At 34.3% G+C, this 26847-nt stretch overlaps 1 protein-coding gene across 1 annotated transcript in view; it reads right to left on the bottom strand.

Annotated features, from left to right (window-relative positions):
- Positions 1–2702: 2702 nt before the first annotated feature.
- BAG2 (BAG cochaperone 2) overlaps positions 2703–26847 on the bottom strand; it is a 36598-nt gene continuing 12453 nt past the window's right edge. The window contains exons 3-4 of the mRNA XM_051997198.1: positions 9898–10007; positions 2703–4558 (exon numbers count right to left, since the gene is read on the bottom strand). Of these exons, the coding sequence (XP_051853158.1) occupies positions 4155–4558; positions 9898–10007 (514 nt within the window). The 3' untranslated portion in view covers positions 2703–4154. The remainder of the gene's footprint in view (positions 4559–9897; positions 10008–26847) is intronic.

Here is a 26847-nt window from a genome sequence, read left to right as displayed (position 1 = left end):
TAACTTTTTTTTTCCCATAATTTTGTTTTTCTTGGATTTTTTTTTTCTCTCAATGTCTTTCATTTGATCTTTAAATTCTTATTTGAGTTCTATAAATTCTGTCTGGGCCATTTCACATTATTCTTTGGGGTAGAAACTTTTTTTTTTTTTTTAACGTGTCCTCTTCTGAAGATTTTTAACTAAGAGTATTAATGTAAGTATCTCTGGGATGAGGAGACAGTGCCTCAAGTTTCCCTTCAGCTCTCCTCTCTGACCAGGAACCGCAAACTAAGAGCTCCACCCTCCTGCAAATGCCCAGTGCCTTTCCCTGTGCTGGTTCTTACCCAGGGCCACTTCTCTGCAACCCAGCTGGGCCCTACATTCCCAATCAGTTGAGGTTCCCTCAATCTTCCCCAGGACTCGGACTCTGACTTCACAAAGTCTCTGGGGCCCAGCGAGCCCTAGAGTTCCCCCACTTGATGTTTCTGGGGAGTTATGTTTATATTTCACAGAGGTTCATATAGCTAGCCTGTTTTTACTTAAGACCCAACTTGGAGTCTTTTTTCAGATCTTCTTGGTTTGCTTCAGGAGAACTCCTGTTCTTGTTGCCCCAAGTCTTGATTTTTCACCAGTCTGTGTTTACCCTGAGGCATAAATTTGTTCTATTTGTGGAAGAAATCTGAAGAGCTTGAAATTTACCCAACTATGCCAAAATCTTCCCCCTATAATTTTACAGTTAGGTATGAAGTACATAATATGGAATTGTGTAGATGATTCTGAGTTGGTATTTTGGGAAGATTGGATCTATGATTGGAAATTCCTTTACCAATGCAAATTGGCAGATATTCTTCAAATTGGTCTTGATGTACCCCTGGAGTATCCAGTTACCAGACAACTGAAGTAAATGCATAGCTCTTTTATTGATTCTATTATCCCCATAAAATCAAAGGCCCATCTTTTTGTTACCAGTACTGTACTAGAATTGCTGCATGGAAGACATGAAATTTATCAGTCTCTGAAGAATTAAAAAGAAGTAGCTGACATGAGCATGCTGGATGTGAGCAGGTAACCACATAGAGTCAATGATTAATTCTAAGAGAGCAAGAAAGATTAAGACATTAAGAAATTGTATTATAATAATAAGAAAAGATAGAATGGGCACCTAGAGACAATGAAAGATGGCAGGTAGGCAGCCCAAGTATTCCACTGGTCTTCTCAGGATGTCAGAAGATGAGATAGGTCTCTGGCACATTCAGAGATATCCATGGCAAATTTAAGAGAGGACATGTATAATAATCACATAAAATGGGCAGGTATGGAGGGGTTGCAGTCTTTACTGCTAGAAAGAATTTCTGAATTGAAGAGATCACATGTATTTGATTACCTGAGTCAGGTCAGGCCTCATCATTATGAGAAATGTGTAGTACTTTAAAAAGTAGTACTGTCAGTACTAAAAGGAAAGTTGAGCATCTTTAGAAATTGCTATTAAAACATTTTTGTGAATTTGAATGGGAAAAATACTTTTTTGGATATTTAGGGGAAAAATATCAAAACTGGAGGATTTTTAGGTTTGTTCCCCGCCCCCCTCCCATGTTAATTGACATAATTTAATTTGTCAAATAATTGCATAAATTGTCAATATTTATTCCACATGGTCATAGATTTTGACACACCAGTAAAATAGTTTCCTACTTTCTTGATCACAAAGCTTAATCCCACCTTCGTGAAACAAGAGTTGTACCTGTTCTTACTCCTTTTTCTCTCAACAAGTCTTTATTTATTACCCTTTCAAGCTGGGGAAGGGAGGCAGTGGAAACTATCCACAGGCTTCTTTATGGCCAGAACACACTGAGCTTACTATAAACATTACTATATCATTCTCTCTTGCTCAACCTTTCAGTCTTTAAAAAGAGTGTGGTGTATTTCCCCCTTACAAAGTCATGTTGAACTTTCAACTATAGCTTAATGCTGCTATTTATGCTCAGTCTTCATGAAAGTTTTTTTTTATAAACATATAAAATTGAATACTCTCATGGTGTCATGCTGTTGGACTATTTTATATCTTAGCCCTGACTCTCGGCAGTTTCAAGCTGGAGAGCATAACAGGGAAATGGAAGAGATGGAGTTAGATAAGGGCAATAGGGAGAAAGGAGCATTGAAATGGTGCTCAGGAGCCCATATAGTAAAATATTTTGAAATGTATAGAAGTGATAGACTTAAAGTGTAGTGAAGATGGATGTTCTTCATTCTCAGAGTACTAAAATGACATCACTATATTAGAATCAAGATAGTCTGACTGCTTAAACTAAAACAAGCACAGAAGGCTCTACTACAGGTTGGGCAAAAAGAGTCTCTGTGAACAGTTGGAGTGGAGGTGTCTGAAGTTTATGTATCTAACATTTCCTTTGAGCTATTGCAATTCTGATTTACTTATAGAGACACTGCACCTTCTTTGATGCAGGCATGCCATGCTGGGCAGCCCTGTGCCAGTGCTTCCCAAATCTCATAGTTGATTTCAATTGGAATTAATTTGATACTTGTCTTGGAGCCTTAACATGTAGTTTCAACCATTGTGTGGCCTTGAGCAAATAACTTAAAACACTGTTTAAACAGTGTCTTAATTTGGAAAATAAGAGTTGTGTGCTACCCTACCTCCTGGAATTGTAAAGATCAAATTTAAAAAGCACTTTATTAGCTTCATAAGCACTCCATAAATGTCCATGTTACTATTCAGTAAACACATTTATTGTATATTATGTGCTACATGCTAAGGATACAATCAATAATTAAAGCAAAAAAGTGTGTTTCTGCCCTCAAGGAGCTTACAGTCTAGTAAGTATAAAAATGTAGCCCAAAATATGTAATAATGTTAGAATATGACATGTGCATAGGAAAGGACAAACAAATGTAAGAAATTCTAGGTGAATTAGACCACTTATAGCTTGAGCTATCAGGAAAGACTTCATGGAGAAAATACCACCAGTACTGGGTTTTAAAAGAACAAAGGAAACAAAAGTATAATCTAATGGAAGTGACCAGTGATGAGGACCCCAAACTAGACAGCCAAAATATTTATTTTCAGAATGTTTTATGTCCATTAGATTTAAATCTCAACCAAATAATATTGGATTTTTAAGGGCACACTTGTGGGATTTCGGCATAGGGAGCTAATGATTTTCTGAACATTGGAAAAATGTCAAACTAGCATCAGCAAACTGTGTTTGGCTACAATTCTATATTGAAGACAATACGTATAAATGAGAATAAAATCATATTGATGGGGCTTCCCCCCTTAATTCATCATGCTATAGGAAATTTCATTCTTTGGAATTTCTTCAAAGATAGCTTTAGAATAAAAGTGAACTGCTCAGAATTCAACACAGCAATTTAGAGAGAACTTTCTATCCCCAAGCATTAAGTCACTGTTTAAAATAAAGATCCTTGAGAGCAGGGATTACTTATTTTTGTTGGCATAATAGCATATACCATCATGTCTTAAACTTAAAAGATATTCCACAAATATCTGTAAAATAAAGTCACTTTTATATGGCTAGATATGCTGGTAGAAGCTCCTTAAGGGCAAGAACTGTATCTTCTCTTAAGGCACTCAGTGTTGACTTAGGGTCTCATGGCCAACTTAATAAATATTTAATAAGCACTGAACAGATGAATTTGCTTCCATGCTGTTGTTCACCAGACAGGACGTAGCACTAGTCTGTGTTCCAGCAGGAGAAGTCAGAAGTATATCAATCAGCCAGTTTTTCCATATAGCCTAACCTATGACAAATTTTAGATGAAAAAATTAAAGTTGATATTATTTACCAATTGACTTGTACTGCAGGATAGATGGTACAAGGGAAGAGAGTATTGATATCCTAACCATCTACATACTTTTTGTGGTTTTCACATAGTTGAATGTTTTTATCCAAAATATAATCAAAAGTAATGTTATACCAAATAAGAAGACATTCACTTAAAAATAGAGCTATAGTTAATATTTTCTAGTTATAAATGCCTCCATGGTGAGAGCAATGACAGTTGGAATATTTTTATCAGCTGAAACAGAATGAATGGGTCTGCCCAACATGTACAAGGGAATACATATATCTATCACCTAAAATAATACTTTCTTATCTTTACATGGAAACTCATTTGTGCCTTTTAAATTGCCCAAGCTATTTTAAGCTGGCTGGCTTCAAAGATTTTGAACCAGCTCCTTTTGAATGCTCCAACAACTTGACAGCTGTATCAGAATTTTCAATATTTCTAAGCAAAGTCTCTAATCTCCTCTTAATTTTCTTCTGATCTTCAAGAGCACATCCAATTACTATGGACTGAAATTTCTGATCAATTGGTCCAGGTGGTATCTCAGATGAACAAGCCCCATAGAGTGACATTAAATGACTTTTGGCATTTTCCAAATCATCAAGAAACTTATTGACGATTTCATCAATAATCATTGTGGCATGTCTAAGTGATTCTTGTTGCTGAGGATTCCTAATTGTTTCTACGGAAACTTCAACAGTGAGGGTTCTTCCCATCAAACGATTAGCTGTTAGACTCAATTCTTCTCTTTCTCCTAAATAGGAAAAAATATGTTTTGTATAGTTAGCTGATACCAATAAGAAATATATTTGTGTAAATAATACTTTGGTTGCACTAATATGCTATTACAGAGAGTTTTGTTACTTTAACTCTATATATTCCACTTTCACAAAAGAGTAAGAGGAAATGTGATTAAAATGAAATATTAAGAACTTACTAATGAAGAGGCAAATAGAAATAAGGTTTTGTGGCTATGGCATAAAATACAGGAATGATGAGCTGTTCTTCAGAGATTGAGTATAGCCAACAATGGTGGGGGGAAATCTATTTACTTGGAGACAGATGTGAAATTAAACAGAGCTTCTGCAAAGCTTCTACACTTCCAGCCTGAGTGAGATAGGTACAGTCAAACTTAGGGGAAAAAAATACCAGTAGACATAAAATCAACAGAGTACAATAATAATGAATGTGGTAGAAATCATCATTAGGTCTATGTAATAAGTGCATGGAGTACAATAGTGTACACTGAAAATCTTAATAGTCAGACGTATATGTAAAACTAAGTCCAATTGAGCCTTTATAAGTTGCAACTCAAAAATGGAATATAGTAAAAATGGAACAGTATACCTTATTCAAGAGGATCAGAATATGTAGATAGGGAGAAAGTGTAACGCTGTATAGATCAAGAGAATTAATTGTTCATCTATGTGGAAGTCTGCATCTGAGATGAGGGAAAACATGCAAAGAACATTTTGGTGTGGATCAAAGGATTGAGAAGCAGCTATTATAAATCTGTGTTCTGAGTCTATTACAAGTAGTTTGGCTAACTGAAGGAATTAGATTAAAAAGTTCATGACCTGAATCAAAAAACTGACTGGGATGAGATATGCTTGTGATGAGACACTTCAGCTATCTACATCATTGAATCTAGAGCTAGATAAATTAGCTTATCCCAGAGCTTTGTTACTTACTGCGATCCTGGGCAAGTCACAACCTCTAAGTTTTAAGTTTCCACATGTGTAAAATGAGAGGGATTTAACTTGATGACTTAAGGTTTTTCTAGTTTTAAATTTATGATTTGTTGTTTAGTCATTTCAGTCATATCCAACTCTGTGATTCTTTTTGGGATTTTCTTGGCAAAGATACTGGAGTGGGTTTGTCATTTCCTTCTCCAGCTCATTTGATAGATGAAGAAACCAAGGAAAAGAGGAGTAAATGATTTGCCCGGGATCACACCTAGGAAGTGTCTGAGGCCATATTTAAATTCAGGAAGATGAGTCTTACCATCTCCAGGGCCCAACGTCTATCCACTAAGCCATCTAGCTTCCACGAAATTTAGGATATATGACAGTATTATATGACATTACAGGTGAACAGAAGCTGAGACTTATGCATAGGCGAAAGATAAGTGGAAGAGCCAGGATGTGAACCCCAGATCCAGTCCACTTAAAACTCTACTAGGTTACCCAGCATGGATGTTTTTCATTCCTGAAAATAGAACAGCTAATAAATTCATGCCTTGCCTTCATTTTTTGAAAGGGGAGGAACTGAAAAGTACTATTCACTAGACCTGATTAAAATCAGTAAGGAAGCCTAAGTAAAGTTAATGATAATCCTTGGGAGGCAGGGACCATCTCGATTTTTTGTGGTGGTTTTTGATAGGTACCCTAAGACTTCTAGGAAAGCATATTTCAAGAATTCAGTAAAAGTAAGATGCTGTGACCTGAAGGAGATTCTTAACAAATTCCAGTGGCATAATCATAACTACTACTTCCAGTGAGAAAAATTTAAAGAATCTGACAGAACTCATTGGAATATACAAAGGCAACTAATTAAAAGACACAAAAAGATTATCAGGGTAATTTATGAATGGTTTCAGGACAATAAAGGGGAATCATGAGCTCAGGCTCATATGTGCTAAATTCATAAAATGGTCTCTCAAAAGTTGAGAGCAAGATGATCATTAAGGAAGAAAGGAGCCCAGATTGTCATGGATGGGAAGATAATATACATTAAAGTTACAACTACTCAATTCCCATTTTGATCTATTTTCTCTACCAAAGATCATAGATTTAAAAGTGGAAGGGACCTTAGAAGTCACCTAGAATAACCCTTCACTTTATAGATTAGGAAGCTGAAGCCACAAAAGGTGGAATAAATTGTTCAACATACATGCAAATAAGTGGCAAAGCCAAGATGTGAGCCCAGGTATTCTGATTCCAACTCTGGACCTTTTCACACTGCACTGTTGGACCTTCAGACAAACTGGGAAGAATAAAAGAAAAATAGTTCACAGGAAATTGAAATTAGAGATAAGTAAGACAATGAGAGAACCTAAGTTCCCTTAATGAATGTTATCTGACCTAGACAAAATCACATTACAGAGTGCAGAACTTAGATATCATTGCTAAATTGTATCTACTTGTTGACGGTTTGAATTGTTATATGTGATCTTTGTGTACTTGTGATAAATGGGAGCTGTGTCAGAGGACTATAGATGGAAACCTGTCCCGTAGGTTTCCCGTAGGAAAGATAGATTCTTCAGTCTGTAGGAAGATGAGATTGATATTGATTCCTGATGAAATTTCATAATATAAGGTAACAGTAGGCTTATGAGCACTTAGAAAATATGGGAATCATTAAGAACAAGTCATGTCAAATTTAGACCATATTCTTTTTAATAGAGCAACTATACTAGTAGATCATGGACTGAAGCTACGTAAGTTACAGCATATGTTTTAAAATAAGCTTGAAGAAAAGATGAAGCTGTTAGATTAGCAACACATTAGTGGAGGTCTTAAAGCAGCAACTGAATGTCTATTTGCTGAGATGTAGATGAGATTCGTGATTTTGGTAAGGTTAGATTCACTTATCTCTGAAATCCCCTACAATTCTTAAGATTCTGTGAAGTGATAAATTAAATGCAATATAAAAGGAGGTCATAAGAAAGTGGGATAGGTTCTCTAGAATAATTTATAAATTTTAACTGAAGATAATAGGATAAACTTAACAGCCTCCCAAGGTTCTACACTGAGTTGATAAGTAAATTTGAAGCATATTTAATACATTTATAGTAATACTTTTGGTTACTGCAAAGAATAGGAAGAACTACTGGAGTGCCCTTCAAATGGGGAATAGCTGAACAAAGTATGGCATATAAATGATAGAATATTTTTGTGCCTTGAGAAATAATGAAAGAGATGGATTCAGAGAAACTTAGAAAAACTTGTAAAAAACGAATGCCAAGTGTATTGAGTAGAATCAAGACAACAACTTACACAATGACTACAACATTTTAAGGAAAAGCAACTTTTAAAGACTTGAGAATTCTGACTAAGGCAGTGATCAAATAATGATACCAGAGGGCTAATGATGTTAAATGAAATGATACTTTTTGAACATGGCCACTGTATAAATTTGTTCTGTTTTACTAGTTATTATAAGGAAGATGGGGCAGAGAAAAAAGAAGCTACCAATAATTATGCCCCTCAAAAAGAAGAAAAATAAGAAAAGTCTTTTTAAAACTATAGAAGAGAACAGAAAGATTTAGAGGGAAATAGATAAAGAAAGCAACTTTCAAATCAAGGTATTATATTTATTGTTTTTAAAAAGGAAACAATTTGGACATAGTAGAGATTAATGACTTCATTTGTAAATGTTTTCTTTTACATGAAAATATTTGTCAAGTTCATAATAATTTTTTTTTCTATTTTATAAATGGAAGGGGAGGAGAAAGCTAAGGAAGGGATTTTTTCTCTGAGATAATTGGGGTTAAGTGACTTGCCCAGGGTCACATAAATAGGAAGTGTTAAATGTCTGAGACCAGATTTCAGATTTGAACTCAGGTTCTTCTGACTTCAGGGCACCCTTAACAAAGGGATCTTAATATTGTAGGAGATAAACAAAGGCCATTATGTACAATTGGAGGGTTCGTAATTTGCTAGAAATATTATAAAGTGGGTGAAGGGGAGACTATATTATCCAGAAAGTCATCTTATTATTTCCAAGTAGAAAATCAAAGAAAGAAACAATTTAACAGAGTCTAGTAGACAGAATCTAGCTAGGTAAATGGCAGGAACAATGGTGAGGAAATAATTCAGCACATAATTATTTAGAAGGAAATTTAGTGTGTTTCTAATCCACAATGTCATTTCAATAATTTGGTTGTAATACAGTATAATCACATAAAGAAAGTGATTTTCTAAAAATATACACAAATAATTGGTGTAATTATAACAATGCTAATAGTTGATTAGCATAATATACATTTGAGACCAAAACTTTATATTCGATGTGCTTGATTCAATTTATTTGATCTTCATATCTAATCCACATTTTCAAGCTCGCAAATGTGTATTTACCATTGGCCATAAGGGAGATTCAGTCAGACTATTCAGTTCTCTTTGAAAGACAAGTCAAATCAAAGAATCATATCACATTTTATACAGCAAGAGCATATTATATCAAGTGTTCTTTTTCCTACCTTATAATCTATAATTTTCTTTTTTTCTCTTTCCTTTTTGATATTTACTTATTTGTATATTATTTCTTAGCTTCTAATCGCTAAACTTTATTTTTATTTTGTTTTTTTATTATGAGAAACACAAAATTCTAACATCCAAAAATCATTAAAGATTGTATATTAACTTCTGTTATGTAGTTTGTTTTTTAAAAGTGCATTAAAAAAAAAGTGCATGGTACTAATAAAATTGTCATTTCTATCCCCCTTCTTAATTACTAGATTTTTAATTTTATTTTTAATGTTCTTTTGGAGCATCTATCTCTTCTCAAAACAGAATCCCTCTTTTATAACAAATAAGCATGATTTAGTAAAACAGATGAACATAATCCCAATTTCACATTAAGGTTTGTATTTTAAATTAGCAAAGATATATGATAGAGTCTTAAGAGAAAAGTACACCAAATTAGTGAAGGCAGGAATTCTGTGCCAGTTTTGGGGGGTCCTCCTCAGGCTTTTTTTCAGTTGATTCATAGTCTTGAAATTTGAGTTTGAAGAGAAACAATCACATCCGTGAGGACTTAACATAATAAAAAGTTGGAGCTCCCATTTTCAACTGAAACCTAACAACACATTCCCACTAAAGGTCAAGCAATGTATTTCTGGTGTGGCCCTCTTTTCAGGCTGAGAATTCCCCCACTGATTTTAACTGTAACAAATTTCTACAGCAAATCAACTGTTAGGGAAACAAAAAATAACCATATTTGGCTTATCAATTGTGTCCTCAATTAAATCAGAATTTTATGTAAAAGATAAATACATTTTTAAATATTCAAACACATAAAAGAAGGTACTTAACACACTGTGAGTATTTAATATATATCAATGATTTAACTTTGGGAAAGAATTCTTACCATCACTGATCTGTCTCATTTCTTGGCTGTTTTGCACAGAATGGATCATCTCTAGGAGAATTTCTTTTTCTTGTTCTATAGCAGATGCTGCTTCTCTCAAAGCTTCAACCCTATATAAATTAGAAAAGAAAGTGTTACTATATGAAAAATACTCCTGTTGCTGATTTTTTCTTCATCTTTGATTTGTTAAATTTAATTCAGAATTGAAGAGGAAGAAAGCTAGTCTTTAACTTCCTATCATTTATCGCTTTTTCTTGTTGAAAAGTGCTGTATATGATAGAGCAAGTATGAAGAGTGTAAAAAGTTAGCTCCTCTCCTTCAAGTCAGATATACAAATAACCTGTAACACCTCCTTTGCAGACTCATAATTGTTATTTCATTAGGGGACAACTGAAGGTCATTGTGAAAACCAGCTTTCAGTTTTGGAGTTATAAGTGTGAGCAAGAGAAAAAGATCCTATAATTTTTGAATATTTTATTTTCAAATCACTTAACAGATCTAAGATCATTTGTCTATTGTAACTGGATAAAATCAGTACCTTCCTGTAGCCACATTCACTGAACAGGTAATTCTGGAAGCAGAATTGTATGGATAAATTTCCTCTCTTGCTCATTATCTAAAATGAATATACGAATAAGTTCAATACAATTTTGCACTCACTGTTCTTGACCTTTTTTTTTTTTTTAATCCACTCTTTTCACTCTTTCCAATCATTCACTCACCTACCTGCTACAAGCTAACAGTATTATCCACTAACTGATTATGTAATCTAAGTGTCCCTTACATAGTCCCAGATAGTTTCAAACATATTTTTAATCCAGTCTTCAAGACCAGTGGGCCAAAAACCGATTTTTAAAAAAAGTCCTCTAACCTAAGGCAGATGGGAAAACACTATAGACTTAAGTAATAATAATTCATATCACATAGCATATTGAAGATTTTCCAAATGCATTTCTCACAACAATTCCCAAAGTGTTATTTCCATTTTGGATGTAAAATAAATTAAGATTCTGAGGTCATTTAGCATCTGGTTAGTCAGCTCTGTCTGAAATAGGATTCAACCCCATATTTCCCAGTTTACTCACTTCCCATTGCCCCCTAGCTCTCATGATAAAATGGAGGCAATTACTGAGGTTTTCTAATTGTGCCAAGTACAACTACTAATGTGAAATTAGAAGGGCCATTAAGGGTCAGTTAGTTCAACTTCTTCACTTTTTTGGAAGTGGAAATTGAGACCCAGAGAGATTAAGTACTTTGCCTATCACATAGTAAGTAGCAAAGGCAGTATTTACATTAAAGTTCTGAACTTCCAAGTTTGTGCTTTCTCCTTGTACCATGCTTCTCCTTTATAATGATAGTATAAAGAAAGTGATTTTCTAGAAAGCAATTTGGAATTGTGCAAAGTGGTTCAAATGTCCATACTCCTTCAAAAATTTCACTATCAGATATCCAAAGGAGGCAAATGATCCCTAAAAAAAGACAGGGTAGCCTCCACATACACCAAAATATTTATGGCACCATTTTTTTGTGATAATAACAAACTGGAAATGAAGCAGTTTGCCCAGCAATCAAGGAATGGCTAAACACATTAAGGTACATAAACAGAATATTATTCTTTTGTAAGACTGAGCAAACTTGAGAAATACAGAGGAGCATGAGAAGACTAATATGAACTGATACAAAGCGAAGTAAGCAGAAGCAGGGATAAGCACAATGATTACAACAATGTAGGTGTAAAGAATAATTACTACAAAACAAATGACAACAAATGATGCAAAAATAGAACAAACAGGTCCATAAAGAGATAACAAAACATTCCACACCAGTGAATCCTTTCTATTTTCCTACCAACTCCTTTGCAGGAATGAAGGAGTGGGGAAGTCTCCAGATATGAAATATTACATATCAGATTATTAAAATTTATTGTTTTTGCTGATTTTAAAAAATTATTTATTATAAATGATGGTTCCCTAGGAGTGAGTAGAGAGGAAGAATAAAAACAAAATGCATAAAAAATCATTCTTGAAGAAAAAGAAAAATTAAATATATGCAATAGCTATGTCTGGAAGATGAGTTCTTAACCAAAACACAGAGGTAATCATAAAAGATGAATGGATAATTGTGATTACTAAATTGTTAATGATAATAATAGCTTGTATTTATATAATGCCTCATAATGTATCAGGCACTATACTAAGTACTTTTTACAAGTATCTCATCTGATCCTCAAAACATTCCTGTAAGATAGGTGCTTTATTATCCTTATTTCATAGATGATGAAACTAGAGCAAACATTGTCCAAGGTTACCCAAATAGAAATTGTCTGAGATGTTATTTGAACTTATGTCTTCCTAACTCCAAGTCTAACACTCTATCCACTATACCCCCTACGTACCCAATTATATAAAAATGAAAAGCTTTTGCATAGACAAAATTAATAGAGCTAGGATATAAAGAGAATTAACTGTGAAAAGGGCCTAATATACAAAACATCCAGACAACTTAGAAATAATTATAACAAAAAGTATCTTCAACTACATATGTATTTAAAGGATATGAACCAACTATTTTCAAAGGAAGAAGCCACAAAACTATTAAAAACCACAAAATACTCTAAATCACTAATAATAAGAGAAACACCTCACAACCATCCAACTAGCCCAATGTTAAAAACAATGAATATGATGAATACAGGGAAACATGGGAAGACATATGAATGAATAAAATAAGCAAAATCAATAAAATGATGTACACATTGATATATGTATATGGAAATGTAAATTACAAGAACACAAAATAAAATTTAAAATTACAAAGTAAAAAATGAAAGCTTAGTCACAAAAAAATAGATATGAAAATATCCTTTCCCCAACTTCTCTGCAGAGATAAGAGGCATGATTGATTTATTTAATATTTTTCCCCAGGTACATTTTAAACAGTTTTTACATTAAAAAAATTTTTTTTTTGAGTTCTAGGCTCTCTCTTTTACCCCCATCCACAATTAAGAAATCACATATGAATTATGTAAAATATTTCCATAAAAGTCAAGTTGCACAAGAAAACATAGATCTCCCTCCCTAATGAAACTAAAACCCCTCAAGAAAAATAAAGTTAAGACACAGAGAGAGAGAGAATGCTTCAATCTGTATTCAGACACAACTAGTTCCTTCTCTGAATATGGATAGGATTTTTTATAAATCCTTCAGAATAGTTATGGATCATTGTACTGCTAAGAATAGCAAAGTCATTTACAGTTGGTTATCCCAAAACATTGCTATTATCTTGGATATAGTACATTTCACTTAGCTTAAGTTCATGGAGGACTTTCCAGTTTTTTTTTTTTTTTATCCTGAGAGCATGCTCATCATCTCCCATAGAACAATAATATTCCATTACAAACACATGCCATACTTTAGTGAGTCATTCCCCAATTGATGGGCATCCCCTCAATTTTCATTTTTTTTTTTTTTTGCTTTGAGAAGAAGAGCTGCTAGTAATATTTTTTGTATATGTTATTTCCTATTTAAAAAAAAAAAAACCTCTTTTGATATTCATGCCTAGTAGTGGTATTGTTAGATCAAAGGATATGTGTCAATTTATAGCCCTTTGGGCACAGATCATATTTTTTGATCATTTACCAATTGGGGTAGGGCTCTTATTTTTTATAAATTTTCCTCATTTCCCTCCATATTTGAGGAATGAGGCCTTAAAAGAAATGGCTCCAAAATTCTTTTTACAATTATTATTGCCATAACTTCACAAGTAGTTTCTAAATTGTGAATGGGGATAAAGGAGAGAACTGTCTAGAACTCAAAAATTTTAGGGAAGAATTTAAAAATTTGTAACTTGGAGGAAAATTTAAATAAAACAACAAAAAACTTATTGCTAACTGAATTTCCCCCATTTGTTCTCTCTCCTTCCACCCTGTCCCTCCTCAAAAGTGTCAAACACCCTTTTTTTAAAGGGATAACTCTACGAAGAGGAGGGAGGATTTAAAAAAAAGGGTGAGGGATTGGGAAATATAAGTGACGTAAAAATTGGAATATTTCAGTAAAAACACTTAAAAAAAATAAAATGTGACTGCATAATATATTATTCTTACATTCACTAGCAGATAAAGATAAGATACAAAACTATATGATGAATATTGTAGTTCACTGTGAAAAATTCATGCTATAAACAAAGTTTCTGAATCAAACTCCTTAGTATTGACACAAGCAGTATACATAGCTGAGGAGTACATATGGAAGTGCTGAGGAGATTAATTTTTTAATACACCTTTTGAGTTCATGTTCAAACAGAATGCAGTGAAGGCAGAACAAAACATTCCTTGTCCTAAAAATGGTGATGTAATTTCAGTATAAATCTGCAAAGCTAGTAATGAGAAAATAGATTAAAGAACTCAAGGCACATAAAATATGTGATGCATCCTTTTATCATCGAAACTAAAAGAAATAAAAGGATTTTTGAAGGTATAAGTAATATTAGAAATATATTTCTCCCACAAGAAACAAAAAAATCATAGATTTATTCAGAAAAGACCTTAGTTTTACAAATGAGGAACCTGAAGGAGAGAAATTAAGTTAATTGCCCAGGGTTACATATTCTCGAGAGGCCTGTGGCAGGATTGCATTTTATACTTTTTAAACTTTTATTTGAAATTTTAACATAATTATAAAAATAAAACATAAAGTATATGTTATTTCAATACCTTAAAGACACCCAAAGCTAGCTCATTTTATTTTATGCCATAGTCATTTACATTACCTTTTTATATGTTTATTGAATGTACATTATTTACAAATTGCTAATCTTTGGATTTTCTTTTAGTCAATCAAAGTCAATCAAAAGAACCAGTATATGAAATAAGGAAAAACTGTTGTATTTTAGGTATAAAACTTTTGTGATGGCAGGCTGTCCTTTATCTTAATCTCTCGGATGGTATTGAACTGACTTTGATAGCAAGTGGCTTCTTCCGATTCCTGCCCCGCCCCATAACAGTTTTTTTTTTTTTTTTGGGGGGGGGGGCTAAAGAGAATTTTGCAGATATCAGGAGCAAAGTAATTCCCTTTTCTTTTAAATTTTCTATTAATATAATTTTTTATATTATAATACTTAAATATATACCTCCTGCATCCCCACAAGCAGAATAACAGGGAAAAACCAGTTCGGTGAAAATTACCAACACATTAACCAATCATAATAATATATATAATGTGCCCGTTACCCTGCTAAACAAGAGAGGAAGTAAGTTTTTTCTTTAGGGGTAAGGCTGATCTTTAAAATTACAGTGTTTCTTTTTGTTTTTCTTTGTTGTTCTTTCCACTCATTGTGTTTATCATTTTTCTGATTCTGCTTATTTCTTTCTTATAATCAAACCATTTATAAACATTTAAGCAGCATCTACTATGTACCAGACATTATGCTAAGTGCTTGGGGACACAAAGATCCAAAAAATAGTTCCTGACCCCAAATAGCTTACATTTTAAAGGGAAGAAACAGTATATAAACAAATATATACAAAGCATATTATCTACAGGATAGATAGCAAAATTGGAAAAGCCAAGGAAGTCAATAGGCCAATCTGAGGAGAGAGAATATTCCAGCCTGAGAAAATTCCTGGAACTAAGAAATGTAGTATCTTGTCCTGGAATAGCCAGGAGGCCACTGTCACTAAATCAGAGTTAGGGATGTTTAAGGTATAGGTGTAAAAAGTTTATATAAGTCTTCCCATGCTTCAGTAAATTCAAAGTACAAAGTGAGAATCAGAGATAGCATATAAAAAGCTCTGTAAATACACAAGTACTATATAAATGTTAGCTATTATTATTGTGATTATAGGTTTTTGTAAGATATTTGTATGGAATTTTTCTGCATTCACTGTCTTTTAAATCATTGATACTTATAGATTCTCAGCCTTATCAACTAACATCACAAGTCTACTGGAATTGTCTGGAATCACCCTCATTACTGAAAAAAGCCAAGTCCATCAGAGTTGATCATTACATAATCTTTTTGCTATATACAATATTCTCTTAGTTCTACTCATTTCACTCCGCATCGGTTCATGTAAATCTCTCCAGGTTTTTCTGAAATCATCCTGCTGATCATTTCTTAAAGAACAATAATATTCAATTATATTCATATACCATAATTTATTCAGTCATTCCCCTTGGTTTCCAGTTCCTTACCACTACAAAAAAAGCTGCTACAAACATTTTTTGCACATATGGGTATTTTTCCCTTTTTTATGACATGCTATTTTTTCCAAGGAAAAACTACTTGTAAATTAAGTTTCTACAAATATCTCCTTTAGGAGATTAACCCCTTTAGGTAGTCTTAAAATTGCTTATTAGTAGTAAGAATTATATAACACAAATATGAAAACATGTTTAGAAAAACTGCATGTTTAACCTATATTGTATTATTTGCTCTCTAGGGGAGGGAGGGAGAGAGAAAAATTTGGAACATAGGATTTTGCAAAGATGAATATTGAAAATTATTTTTGCCTGTATTTAAAAAAAACTATAATTATAAAGAGAAAGAATTATATCAGAACATTTTTCCTGGATTATTTTTCTTTCTGAACTGTAGACAAATGCATATCTAGAACACAGAAGGACATGTACAGTTTATAAGCACTGAACTTTGCTTTTAGTCAAAAGATCAATTACCCAGAAAATTTGTGCTAACGTATGTCTTCATGAAATTACAAGAGACATAAACTATCATAAAAAGAAACTGAATCTTTTATTCAGCTACGAACTTTTCATTAGAAATGGATGAATTCCTCTATTTCCTTAAGTATCCTTTTTTAAAAAAAATTCTGAAAGAGTATATTCATTTTTGCTAGATAGGTGATTTTTGATTGGAAACCTAATTTCTTTTCAATCCAATATATCACATTCCAAGGTCTCTGGTTCTTTAATGTGGAACCTGCCAAATAAATAAATCCTGGCTGATCCTGATGGTAGTTCCATCATATTTGTATTGTTTCTTTCGGGTGTTTGCAACACTTTCTTCTAGATCTATGAGTTCTGGAATTTGGCATTGTTGTTTCTGGTAGTTTTCACTTTGGGATCTCTTTCAGGAAGTGATTATTCTTTCCATTTCTATTTTGCCCTTTGGTTCTAATATATCAGGATAATTTTCTTTGATCATTTCATTTAAGATATTATGCATGCTTTTTTTTTTTTTTTTTTTTTTTTTTGATCATGGCTTTCAGGCAATCCAATAATTTGTATATTATCTCTCCTGGATCTATTTTCTAGATCAATTGTTTTTCCAACAAGAAATCTCACTTTTTCTTCTTTTTTTAAAAAATGATTTTGTTTTATACCTTGATGTCTTTATAGTCATTCTTTTTTTGTTTGTTCAATTCTAATTTTTAAGGAATTATTTTCTTCAGTGAACTTTTGTACTATCTTATTTGAGCAATTCCATTTTGGGGAAGGGAGATTTACTTTCCCTGGTAAGTTTTTTATCTCTTTCCCCATGCTACTGTTTTTATGATTCTCTTGTTTACCAACTTCATTCTCACACCTCCCACCCCCACCCCCCACTTTTCTTCCACTTCTCTAATTTGCTTTTTATTTATTTGTTTGTTTGTTTTTTGCTGAGTCAATTGGGGTTAAGTGACTTGCCCAGGGTCACACAGCTAGAACATGTTAAGTGTCTGAAGCCAGATTTGAGAACTCCGGTCCTCCTGATTTCAGGGCTAGTGCTCTATCCACTGCGCCACCTAGCTGCTCCTCTAATTTGCTTTTTAAAATACTTTTATAGGTCTTCCAGGAATTCTTTTCTGGGCCTGAGACCAAATTACATTTTTCTTTGAGTCTTCATGTGTAGCCATTTTGACACTGTTGTCCTCTTCTAAGTTTATACCTTGATCACTATAGTGACTTAATTTTTTTTTTTGCTCATTTTTTTGTGCTTTTTTTTGTGACTAGATTTTACGTGAGAGTTTGTCTCTAGGCCTACACTGTCCCAGGCTTTTGTTCTGGTTTTCGCTGGGCCTCGAGGCTTTCCCCAGTGGGTAGACTACCTTTGTGGTTTGCACTGGGGGGTGGGGTTAGCTGCTGGCCTGCTCCAGGGCTGGGGCCTTGCTGCTAAGTTGCTCTAGTTAGATAGAGGACCCTCTGAGAACAGGACCTGGAGAAGGACTTGTTGCTGATCTACCCTAGCAAGAGGTGGCACCTTGCTTCTGAGTTGCTATGGAAACAGGGTCTCCCGCTGGTAGGGCCCTGGGGTGGGGTTTCACTACTGGTCAGCAATGGGGTCAAGGCCCTGCTGGGCTGCACAGCCTGCTCACTTGCCTATGGGCTGCTGGCTTCCAGGAGGGCAGGCCTGCGAGAGGAGAGCTCCAGACCTGAAGCCTTGCTGCAGGCCTCCTGCTGTGGGGCTGGCAGCTCTTGGACCTTGCCCCCCCTCCTATGCCAAGGAGCCAGACCCGTCCTGGCTGGCTTGGCAAGCTGCTTTTCTGCTCCTAGATCACTTCAGAGGAACTTTTCTAGCTGTTTGCAGAGGAATCTGGGAGGGTTTCAGAGTTCCTTCCTCATTCTGCCATCTTGGCCCCAGAAGTCCTTCTCTTAATATAACAGCTAATGATATTTTCTTAACAGAACACAGACAATCCAGTAGTCTCTTTTTTAATGGATGATAATTAACCTTAGGTATACTGCTACCATACAGTCTCATATGACTGGATTGTCCCATCTTGTTCCATGTTTGTTGGAGGGCCATGTGAGGATCAGATTCTTTACTCCTGTCTGTACCAACCTAAATTTTGTCCATAGGCCAGATTGTTTTCATCTCTGAAAACAACCCCCTATCTGGGCCTTCTTTTATGTGCCTGAAACTTGGCAGCTAACACTAGCATGCCCTCTTACTCTCTTTTAAGATCACTTCTGACGACAGTGATGAGAAGCAATTCACAAAAAGCAGCATTGTTAAAATTAGTTTCATGAACTCCCTCTGCAATATTTAGAGAGTTCCCTTCAGGAAAGAGTACCCATTTATACTTTTCTTTGATGACAACTCTTACATTACTTTTCTATAAATCCTGCAGTGTTACGTGTTTCTGCCTGCTCACGCCTGCCACGGATTTCTTCACTGCCCCACTGGGGAATTCTCGACATTAGCTCTTCACAGAGTGTTCTCCAATTCAATGTCACACAATTACCAGATGAATATTAGGATTAAAATATGGGCCTTTATTTCAAGGAGAAGCTTAAAGCCATTGAAAAGAACTTTGAAGAATCCCAATCCAATTACTTCATTCTGTTCAAATGTATATTTATATGCATAATGTATATATGTATACTTTCACAAAGAGAGGGAGGATATTAGTTTTAATCTTATGAATAAGGACTTTCAAAAAAGAGAGAAAAAAGGATTGTAGGATCACAGATTTATGTGGTTTTAGAGATGAAATGAGTCATTTAGTCTATTCCTCTCAGCCCATCTCACTTTACAAAAGCTCACATTCTTGAGGTGACTTGCCCAGTCACTCAGTTAAGTAGAAAAGAAGGGATTCAAACCCAGGACTTCTGATTCTAAAGCCATAATACTATGTGAAGGAGGATACAGATGGAGTCTAGTACTGCTATATTAAGAATTTTAGAAAAAGCCATTTTCACCGTTCTGGAAATCCTTTTTTTCCTTCACAGCAAAATGCTCTTCATGATCATCAAGAAAATTCTAGCAAATACCCAAATTTCTTCTAAACCTGAGCAAAGGAGCCTATAATTCAAGAATATGGTGCCTCTCTCCCCTTCATTTCTGCATGTGAACATCTTTTCCTCATGCTGTCAATCTCTTCCAGTCATCAAGAAGACAACTGCAAAAGTGAAAGAAATTAAGCACTCCAGAGAACACATGCTTACTAGTTTCAGTATTACTACAGCTTTACTGACATGGGCTGCAAACTGGTCTCTAGTGGATATTCTTTCTCTCTTGCTTTGCCCCAATTAAGTGACTTAATGTTGGTAAAATTTCATTTTCTTCTATGCCTAACTAATTCTCATTTTAATTTTTACATCCTAGTACCCAAAGGTTTCACTGATGGAACTTTCTAGGACTGCATAAAAACATAGCCTTAATAAAAAATTATTGAATCTGATCTTGAGGGCCATCTAGTGTTATCTGTGTGTTATAGACAAATTCAAAATTCATAAATTGCCATAGAAATAAATTTGCAGCTGGCATCTTTCTCACATAAATGTCATTTAGAGTCATGTTGCTATGTGCACTTGACATCTCTTGGTAAAGAGTTTTTCCTGTACTTACTGATATGCTGTAGCCTGAACAATTCTGTGAGTAAGTAAATGAATGAATGAATGAAAAATGCAAAGGCCCTATGCTAAATGCTAGGGACAAAAATAGAAACAATCTCTGCTTCAAAAAAAAAAAAAAAGGCAAATGGCATAAGTAGGAGAATTTTTCATCAGGGTGGACAGAAAATGGTCCTTATTGCCAAGTGGGAAGGTATATTGTTCTGGATGGCAAGTAATCCAGTTTGGCTGGAATAAAGAGGGGAAGATAAGGTGGTATTGGAAATATATCCTTAATATTCTTTTAATTGATAAAATCATGCCCATTTTTGCTAATGAACCATTTATTTGATACCAAGGATTTTGGTGATGAAATCTTTGTTTTCTGGGACTTCAGAAAAGATAGATACAGAGGAGGTGGAAGCTGAATCACTTACAGATCCAGTTACCCAATCATAAATCCATTGGGGTTGCTCCACTGGACAATGCTGGTTGAAGCAAAGCTAATTGTTTGGAATACAATGCTGCTCCTGGGTCTCTCAATCTCATGCTGCAGATTATAATCCATGCAAAGTAGGGAGGGAAACAGAATGGCCTTAATCAACAGCTAAGCTAATAATAATGATGACAATAGTATCTAGCATTTATATAGCACATACTAGGTGCCAATCACTGTGCTAATAAGCACTTCACAATCATTATCTCACTTGATCCTCACAACTATCACGGGAGGTTGTAATGGGCTGAGGCTTGAGTTGATGCACTGAGGTCCCAAGCACATGAGGCTAAATAGCAATTGGACCATACTCTATTAATATATATGCTTGGAGAAAGAATGGCCCCCGCTCCCTCTTTGTGCAAGTCCTGATGTGTTGTATAGGAAATGACATTTTTGGTGGGAGGAGGCAGGGGAGTGGAGAGAGAAGCGGAAAGACAGACTGCTGGCTGGCGTCTTGACACAGCTGCTTGCATTGCTATCATAACCCCCTTTCACCTTCGATCCCCCTTCACTTCTGCTGGCTGGCTTCCTGTCGCAGCTGCCCATATTGCTATCGCAATCCCTCTTCACCTCAAAGAGAATAAAGATTGAAGATTTTCCCCTTAACCTGAATTCCTGACTTCGGCTGATTTTAAATACGCAGTCATCACAGGAGGTCTAGATACTGGTTTTTTTTAAATCCCCATTTTACAATTGAAGCATAGATTAAATGCCTGTCCCAGGGTCACAGAGCCAAGTAAATTATCTGAGTCTGGAATCCAAGTCTTCCTGACTCTTGGCCCAGTGCTCTATATACTGTGCCACCTATGTCAAATATTAATATAGAGATTTTTTAAAAGAATTTTTGATGAAACAAAAAAAAAAGAATAAACATCACATTTAAATAGATAGGATCCTTAAGATCATAAGAGCTGGAATTAGAAGGGACCTCAGATGCTATTTGATCCAATTCGCTCATTTTGCAGATGGTGTAACTAAGGCCCAGGGAGATCAGACTTACCAAAAACCATAGGTAATAAATGTCACAGGTAGAATTTATCCCAAGCTCCCTAATTTCTGAAATTTCGATGTGCTCTTTTCCAAAATACAAATATGTATGTATATACCTACTATTAATTTAGAATTTTAAAGAACCTCAGTAATCAGGTAATCTAATAACTCCATTATTTTGCGTATGAAATAATTGAGACATAAAAAGGTTATAAAATTTGCTACTTGAACAAAGTCACACAACTGTTAAATGGTAGAGGAAGGATCAAAGTCAGATCTTGTGACTTTATGTTCAATGCCCCTTTCACCAAATCATATTCACCTTTATTTCTTTTATAATTAAAGAATTAGAATATGCTCAACATTTTTAAAATGTTCTCTATTTTTGATTAAAACTCATATTAGTATATTCATTAAATAAATCATAAGTATAAACATGAGGAAACAAGTGGCAAGAAATAAGGTCACAAAATGACTAGTTCACTTCTGATGTCCTATTCACTATTCACTTGTCTCCTTTGTGACCCACCATCTGTCTGACTTACTAATAATTCGATCTCATCTTCTGAAAAAGCCTACAAATTCAAAATCTCTTTGTTGATTTACATGTTTGATCTCAACATAAAATTTTTCTGTTTACTGAATCTAGTCATGTTTCTAGAGTCAGTTCTGCTACTAATAAGCAATGTAATTATTGACAAATCACTTTGCTGTGTTATACCCTCAGTATCTTTATTAAATGGAGATAAAGAAACCTGTCCAACCTATCTCCAATCCTGTCTTGTGGGGATCAAATAAGATAATGGACATGAAAGTAGAATGAAAAACATAAATGATATACATACACAAGACAACAAAGTAAATAAGAGATTAGGTTTGCCTTTTAAATTTTTTCTTAAAACTCCCACTTTAATCCAGTTTTTATTAAAAATATATATGCAAATATTTATTGTTGTTATTCAGTTATGTCCAACTCTTTGTGACTCAGTGGACCATATTATTCATGGGTTTTCTTGGCAAAGATACTGGTATGATTTTCCATTTCCTTCTCCAGTGGATTAGGTCAAATACAGGTTAAATGACTTCCCCAGCATCATATAGCTATTATGTGTCTTCTGAAGGTGGATTTAAACTCAGTCTTCTTGATTCCAGATCCAGTTCTCTACCCATTAAGCAGAACACTTTACAATTATTATCTCGAATCCCAGATATAAGCTGCAAGCACAGATATTGGAGGCATAATGGATGCTCATAACTGGAGATACATAGACAGATATGTGTATTATGTATATGTATGGATATATATATACATACATATATATGTATCTATATATGTGTGTATACATATTTCAGAAATAAAAGGAAGCAAAATCCCATTGTATTTTGTACAATAGTACAAAAGTATAAAACTAGGGTCATAATAGCTAGTATCCTTTTCCTAATCATTTCAATTCAATCCAACCAAGATTTATTAATCAATCTGTCATTAAGTGTTAGGCACTGTGCTAAGCAGTGAGGATACAAAAAGAAGGTTAAACAATAATCCCTCTTTTTAGGGAGATAACACAAAAATAACTATATTCAAATGATATATATCAGTTAAAATGGCCATAATTAATAAAGGGAAGGCACTAATATCAAGAGCAACCAAGAAACCTTTCTTATAAAAGACGGAATTTGAAGTAAGCCAGAAGACAAATATTAAGAGGGGAATACCTAATGAAAATGCCCATAGCCTGGAGATGAGAGTGTCTTATGTAAGAAACAGGAAAACCCTAGTCACTGGATCACAAATTATGTCAGGGATAGTAAGGTATAAGAAAATTGGAAAGAATAAAAAGTCTGAGTATAGACTGAGATTTAAAGAAAAAAAAAATAGGGTTTTGTTTTGTCTGTGTATTTTTTGGCTATAGATGTCTGTAACAGTTTTTGTTTTTCTTGCTTGGAGAGAATACAAATCTGAAAATAATTTTTAAAATAATAATAGCTTTTTATTTTTCAAAATACATGCAAAGATAATTTTTAACACTCGACCTTGCAAAAACTTGTGTTCCAAATTTTTCTCCCTCTCTTCCCCCATGCCTCTTCCCCTAGACAGCAAGTAATCCAATATAGATTAAACATGTGTAATTCTTCTAAACATATTTCTACAATTAAAAAATTCAAATGAAGAATGGAAATGTAGGAGGGGGAAATTAGACTGTGAAGGACTTCGAACATCAAACAGAGGATTTTATATTTTATCTAAGGAGTAGTCAGGATCCACTGGAATTTACTAAATTAGGGGCATAACATGGTTAGATATGTGCATTAGAAAGATTAATTTGACAGCTGAGTGGAAAATAGATTTGAGTGAGGAAAGACTTTAAAAGGCAAGAAAACTGAAAAGCAGTCTATTGCAATAATCTAGGTGTGAGGTGATGTGGGCCCTGCACCAACTTGGTGGCAATGTAGAAAAGAAGGATGAGATATACAAGAGATGTCATGAAAGTAAATTGACAGAACTTTACAACAGAATGGATATGGAATTGAGAGAGAGTGAGGAGTGAAGGATGACATTAGATTTTATAATCCTGGATAACTGGGAGGGTGGTGATGCCTTCAACAGTAACAAGGCAGTTAGGAATTTTTTGGGGGAAAGATAATGAGTTTAGTTTTGGTTATGTTGCATTTAAAACTGATACTTTGCTTGGATCAAGTTAGGGTTTCTAGGGTTTGGTTTTTTAAGGATAGAGACTATATAAGCAGGCAGTAGAGAAGAAGCCAGTGCAAAGAGAGATTGAAAATAAGTAAGAGGCTGTGACGAGGCCAATCTGCTGAAGAAGATGTGATGGAAGGGGGTCACTGTGTACAATGTAGAAGTCTTCTTTGGTAAGAAGAGCAGCCTCTTCATGTAAGACAATGTCTAGGGGAGACATACATTTTACAAACTATGTTATTCCTAATCTTGTAGAACAGTCTAGTAAAGGAATAACATATATGTGTGTGTGTGTGTGTGTGTGTGTGTGTATAAAGGGAGACAGAGACAGAAAGAGACAGACACAACTATAATAAGTAATATCACATCATAACTGTTTTAGGTATGACAAACTAACCACTAAATGACATTCAAGAAGAAAAGCTGTTATTGATAGTGGGGAACAAAGGAAGATTCATGGATGTGGCATATAATCTAGCAATACTTCATATTCTCAAGAATAATTAAGAATAATAACTTGTTCAAGACAATCCCAATAAACTTTGGATAGAAAATGCCATCTGTATCCAGAAAGAAAACTATGGAGACTGAATGTAAATCAACACATGCTATGATCTCTTCCTTTTTCTGTTTGTCTCTCCTGTGGTTTTTTTCCCCTTTTATTCTGATTTTTCTCTCTCCATATGATTCATAAAAAAAGTTAATTTAAAAGTTTAAAAAGTTAATATACATATATAACCAGAAAAACTAAAACAATTAAAAGAGTAATTCTTGGATATATTTATATTTGCATAAATTTTATTTTGATCCAATATGTATGTGCAAATTAACACTTACATAGTAAATATGAAAGTAAATATGGTATAATGAATAGAAGGCTGGCCTTGAAGTTATTAAGACTTGAGTTTTAATCCTGCTTCTGGCATGTAATAGTTGTATGTTCTTGGACAAGGCATTTAATTTCTTGGTGGCTCATGAAACTAAGACAAGAAATTACAGATGTTTTGCCAATCTATATCAGTGGCTGAAGTTTCCACATTGGGAGTTCCAAATAAATCCACACTTAACTAAACAATATGCAAATACTCTAATGATATATTTGTAAAGTGCTTAGCACCATGTCTGGCACATAATGCTTGTTCCCTTACTTCTTCTCTATTTAAATGCATTTTATGAAATCATAATCCTAGAAACTACATATCTATATACTTATCTGTCTACCAATCTGTTTTAACTTTTTCTTCCTCCCATTTTCTTTCTTTTCATCTATATGTATCAAAAAATTCAATGTTTACCACTTATTCAGAACATTGCTTATAACTTAGTTTCAATTTCCTACAATACTACACTTTTCATATAAAATATTATGTGTATACTGACCCTCAAACTCGAAGTCTCAAATATCTGGTGATCCAGAAGATCATCTCTGAGTCAAGGGCAGTGTTTTTCTGTGATGAGGAAAAAAGGGGGGGAAGGGGGAAGAAATAGGAAGATGAGGGAGTCTATAATGAGGGTCACTGGCCACTAAACAATAGAAGCTATGTGTACTTAGCTCTGTACTTTGCACACAAGAGACATTGTGATGTTCATGATAATATGCTGTTCAAATAGAAGCAAAAATAAGTTAAGAAAAGCAGATGCAATTTATAGCATTACCCACATAACAACCCAAGATTGACTTGGGTCCAGACAGCTACATATTGTATCTCCCACTTGGCACTCTGAATTTTACTAGTTCATTTGAATCCTCATCTCCCCCAAGGAATTCCAAACAGTTGGCAGACTATTAATGTCATATTACAGACAGTAATAGTAAGGCACACACTAAAAGCGAATGTTAAAGGTGGCAGCCTGACATAGCGGATACAGACCAGGCCTCAGCATCAAGAAGACCTAAGTTCAAGTCTTGCCTCTGATGAATAATAACCATGTAGCCCCTGAACTTAAGCTCTTAGTGCCTCCCACAAAATATTATATGAAAAACTCTACAAAATTACATGTTTCAGAACATTTGTTGATCTGTATCCACAGAAGGCATTTCTTCACCAGCAGCTCCCTGCATGATGAAATTAGCAGTCTGGATAAAAAAAAAAGTGAATTTGTAAAAAGTTTCTGACAATTTCAAAGAAGATAAATACTGAACATACTCAGTCTATTATATGATTTTATAAACTTGTGGACATATATATAATTTTAATCATAGTACTGAAAGGAAAGATTAAAGTTCACTTTTAACAGTGTGGGTGGGGTACAAGTTGGGTTTCTGAAGCCGGTTAAGAACTCCTTTAATTCTCCGGAGCAATCTTGCATTAGCTCTTAATGCTAAAAAGGTAAGTAAACACAAAGAAAAAAACAGGTTTTGTGAAATCACAAAGGCCAGCACTAAGCCTCCAGCTAACTAAACAATGTGAGATTACTCAGATGCACAGGTATGTCTTTTTTATACAGAATGGTTTATGAGTCTCTGACGACAGTTTCAATACTTTAGGATC

The sequence above is a fragment of the Antechinus flavipes genome, chromosome 4 (assembly GCF_016432865.1).
Source record: "Antechinus flavipes isolate AdamAnt ecotype Samford, QLD, Australia chromosome 4, AdamAnt_v2, whole genome shotgun sequence".
Taxonomy (NCBI): Eukaryota; Metazoa; Chordata; class Mammalia; order Dasyuromorphia; family Dasyuridae; genus Antechinus; species Antechinus flavipes.
The sequence above is the reverse complement of the archived record's forward strand: the minus strand, read 5'-3'. Positions and strand labels throughout refer to the sequence as shown.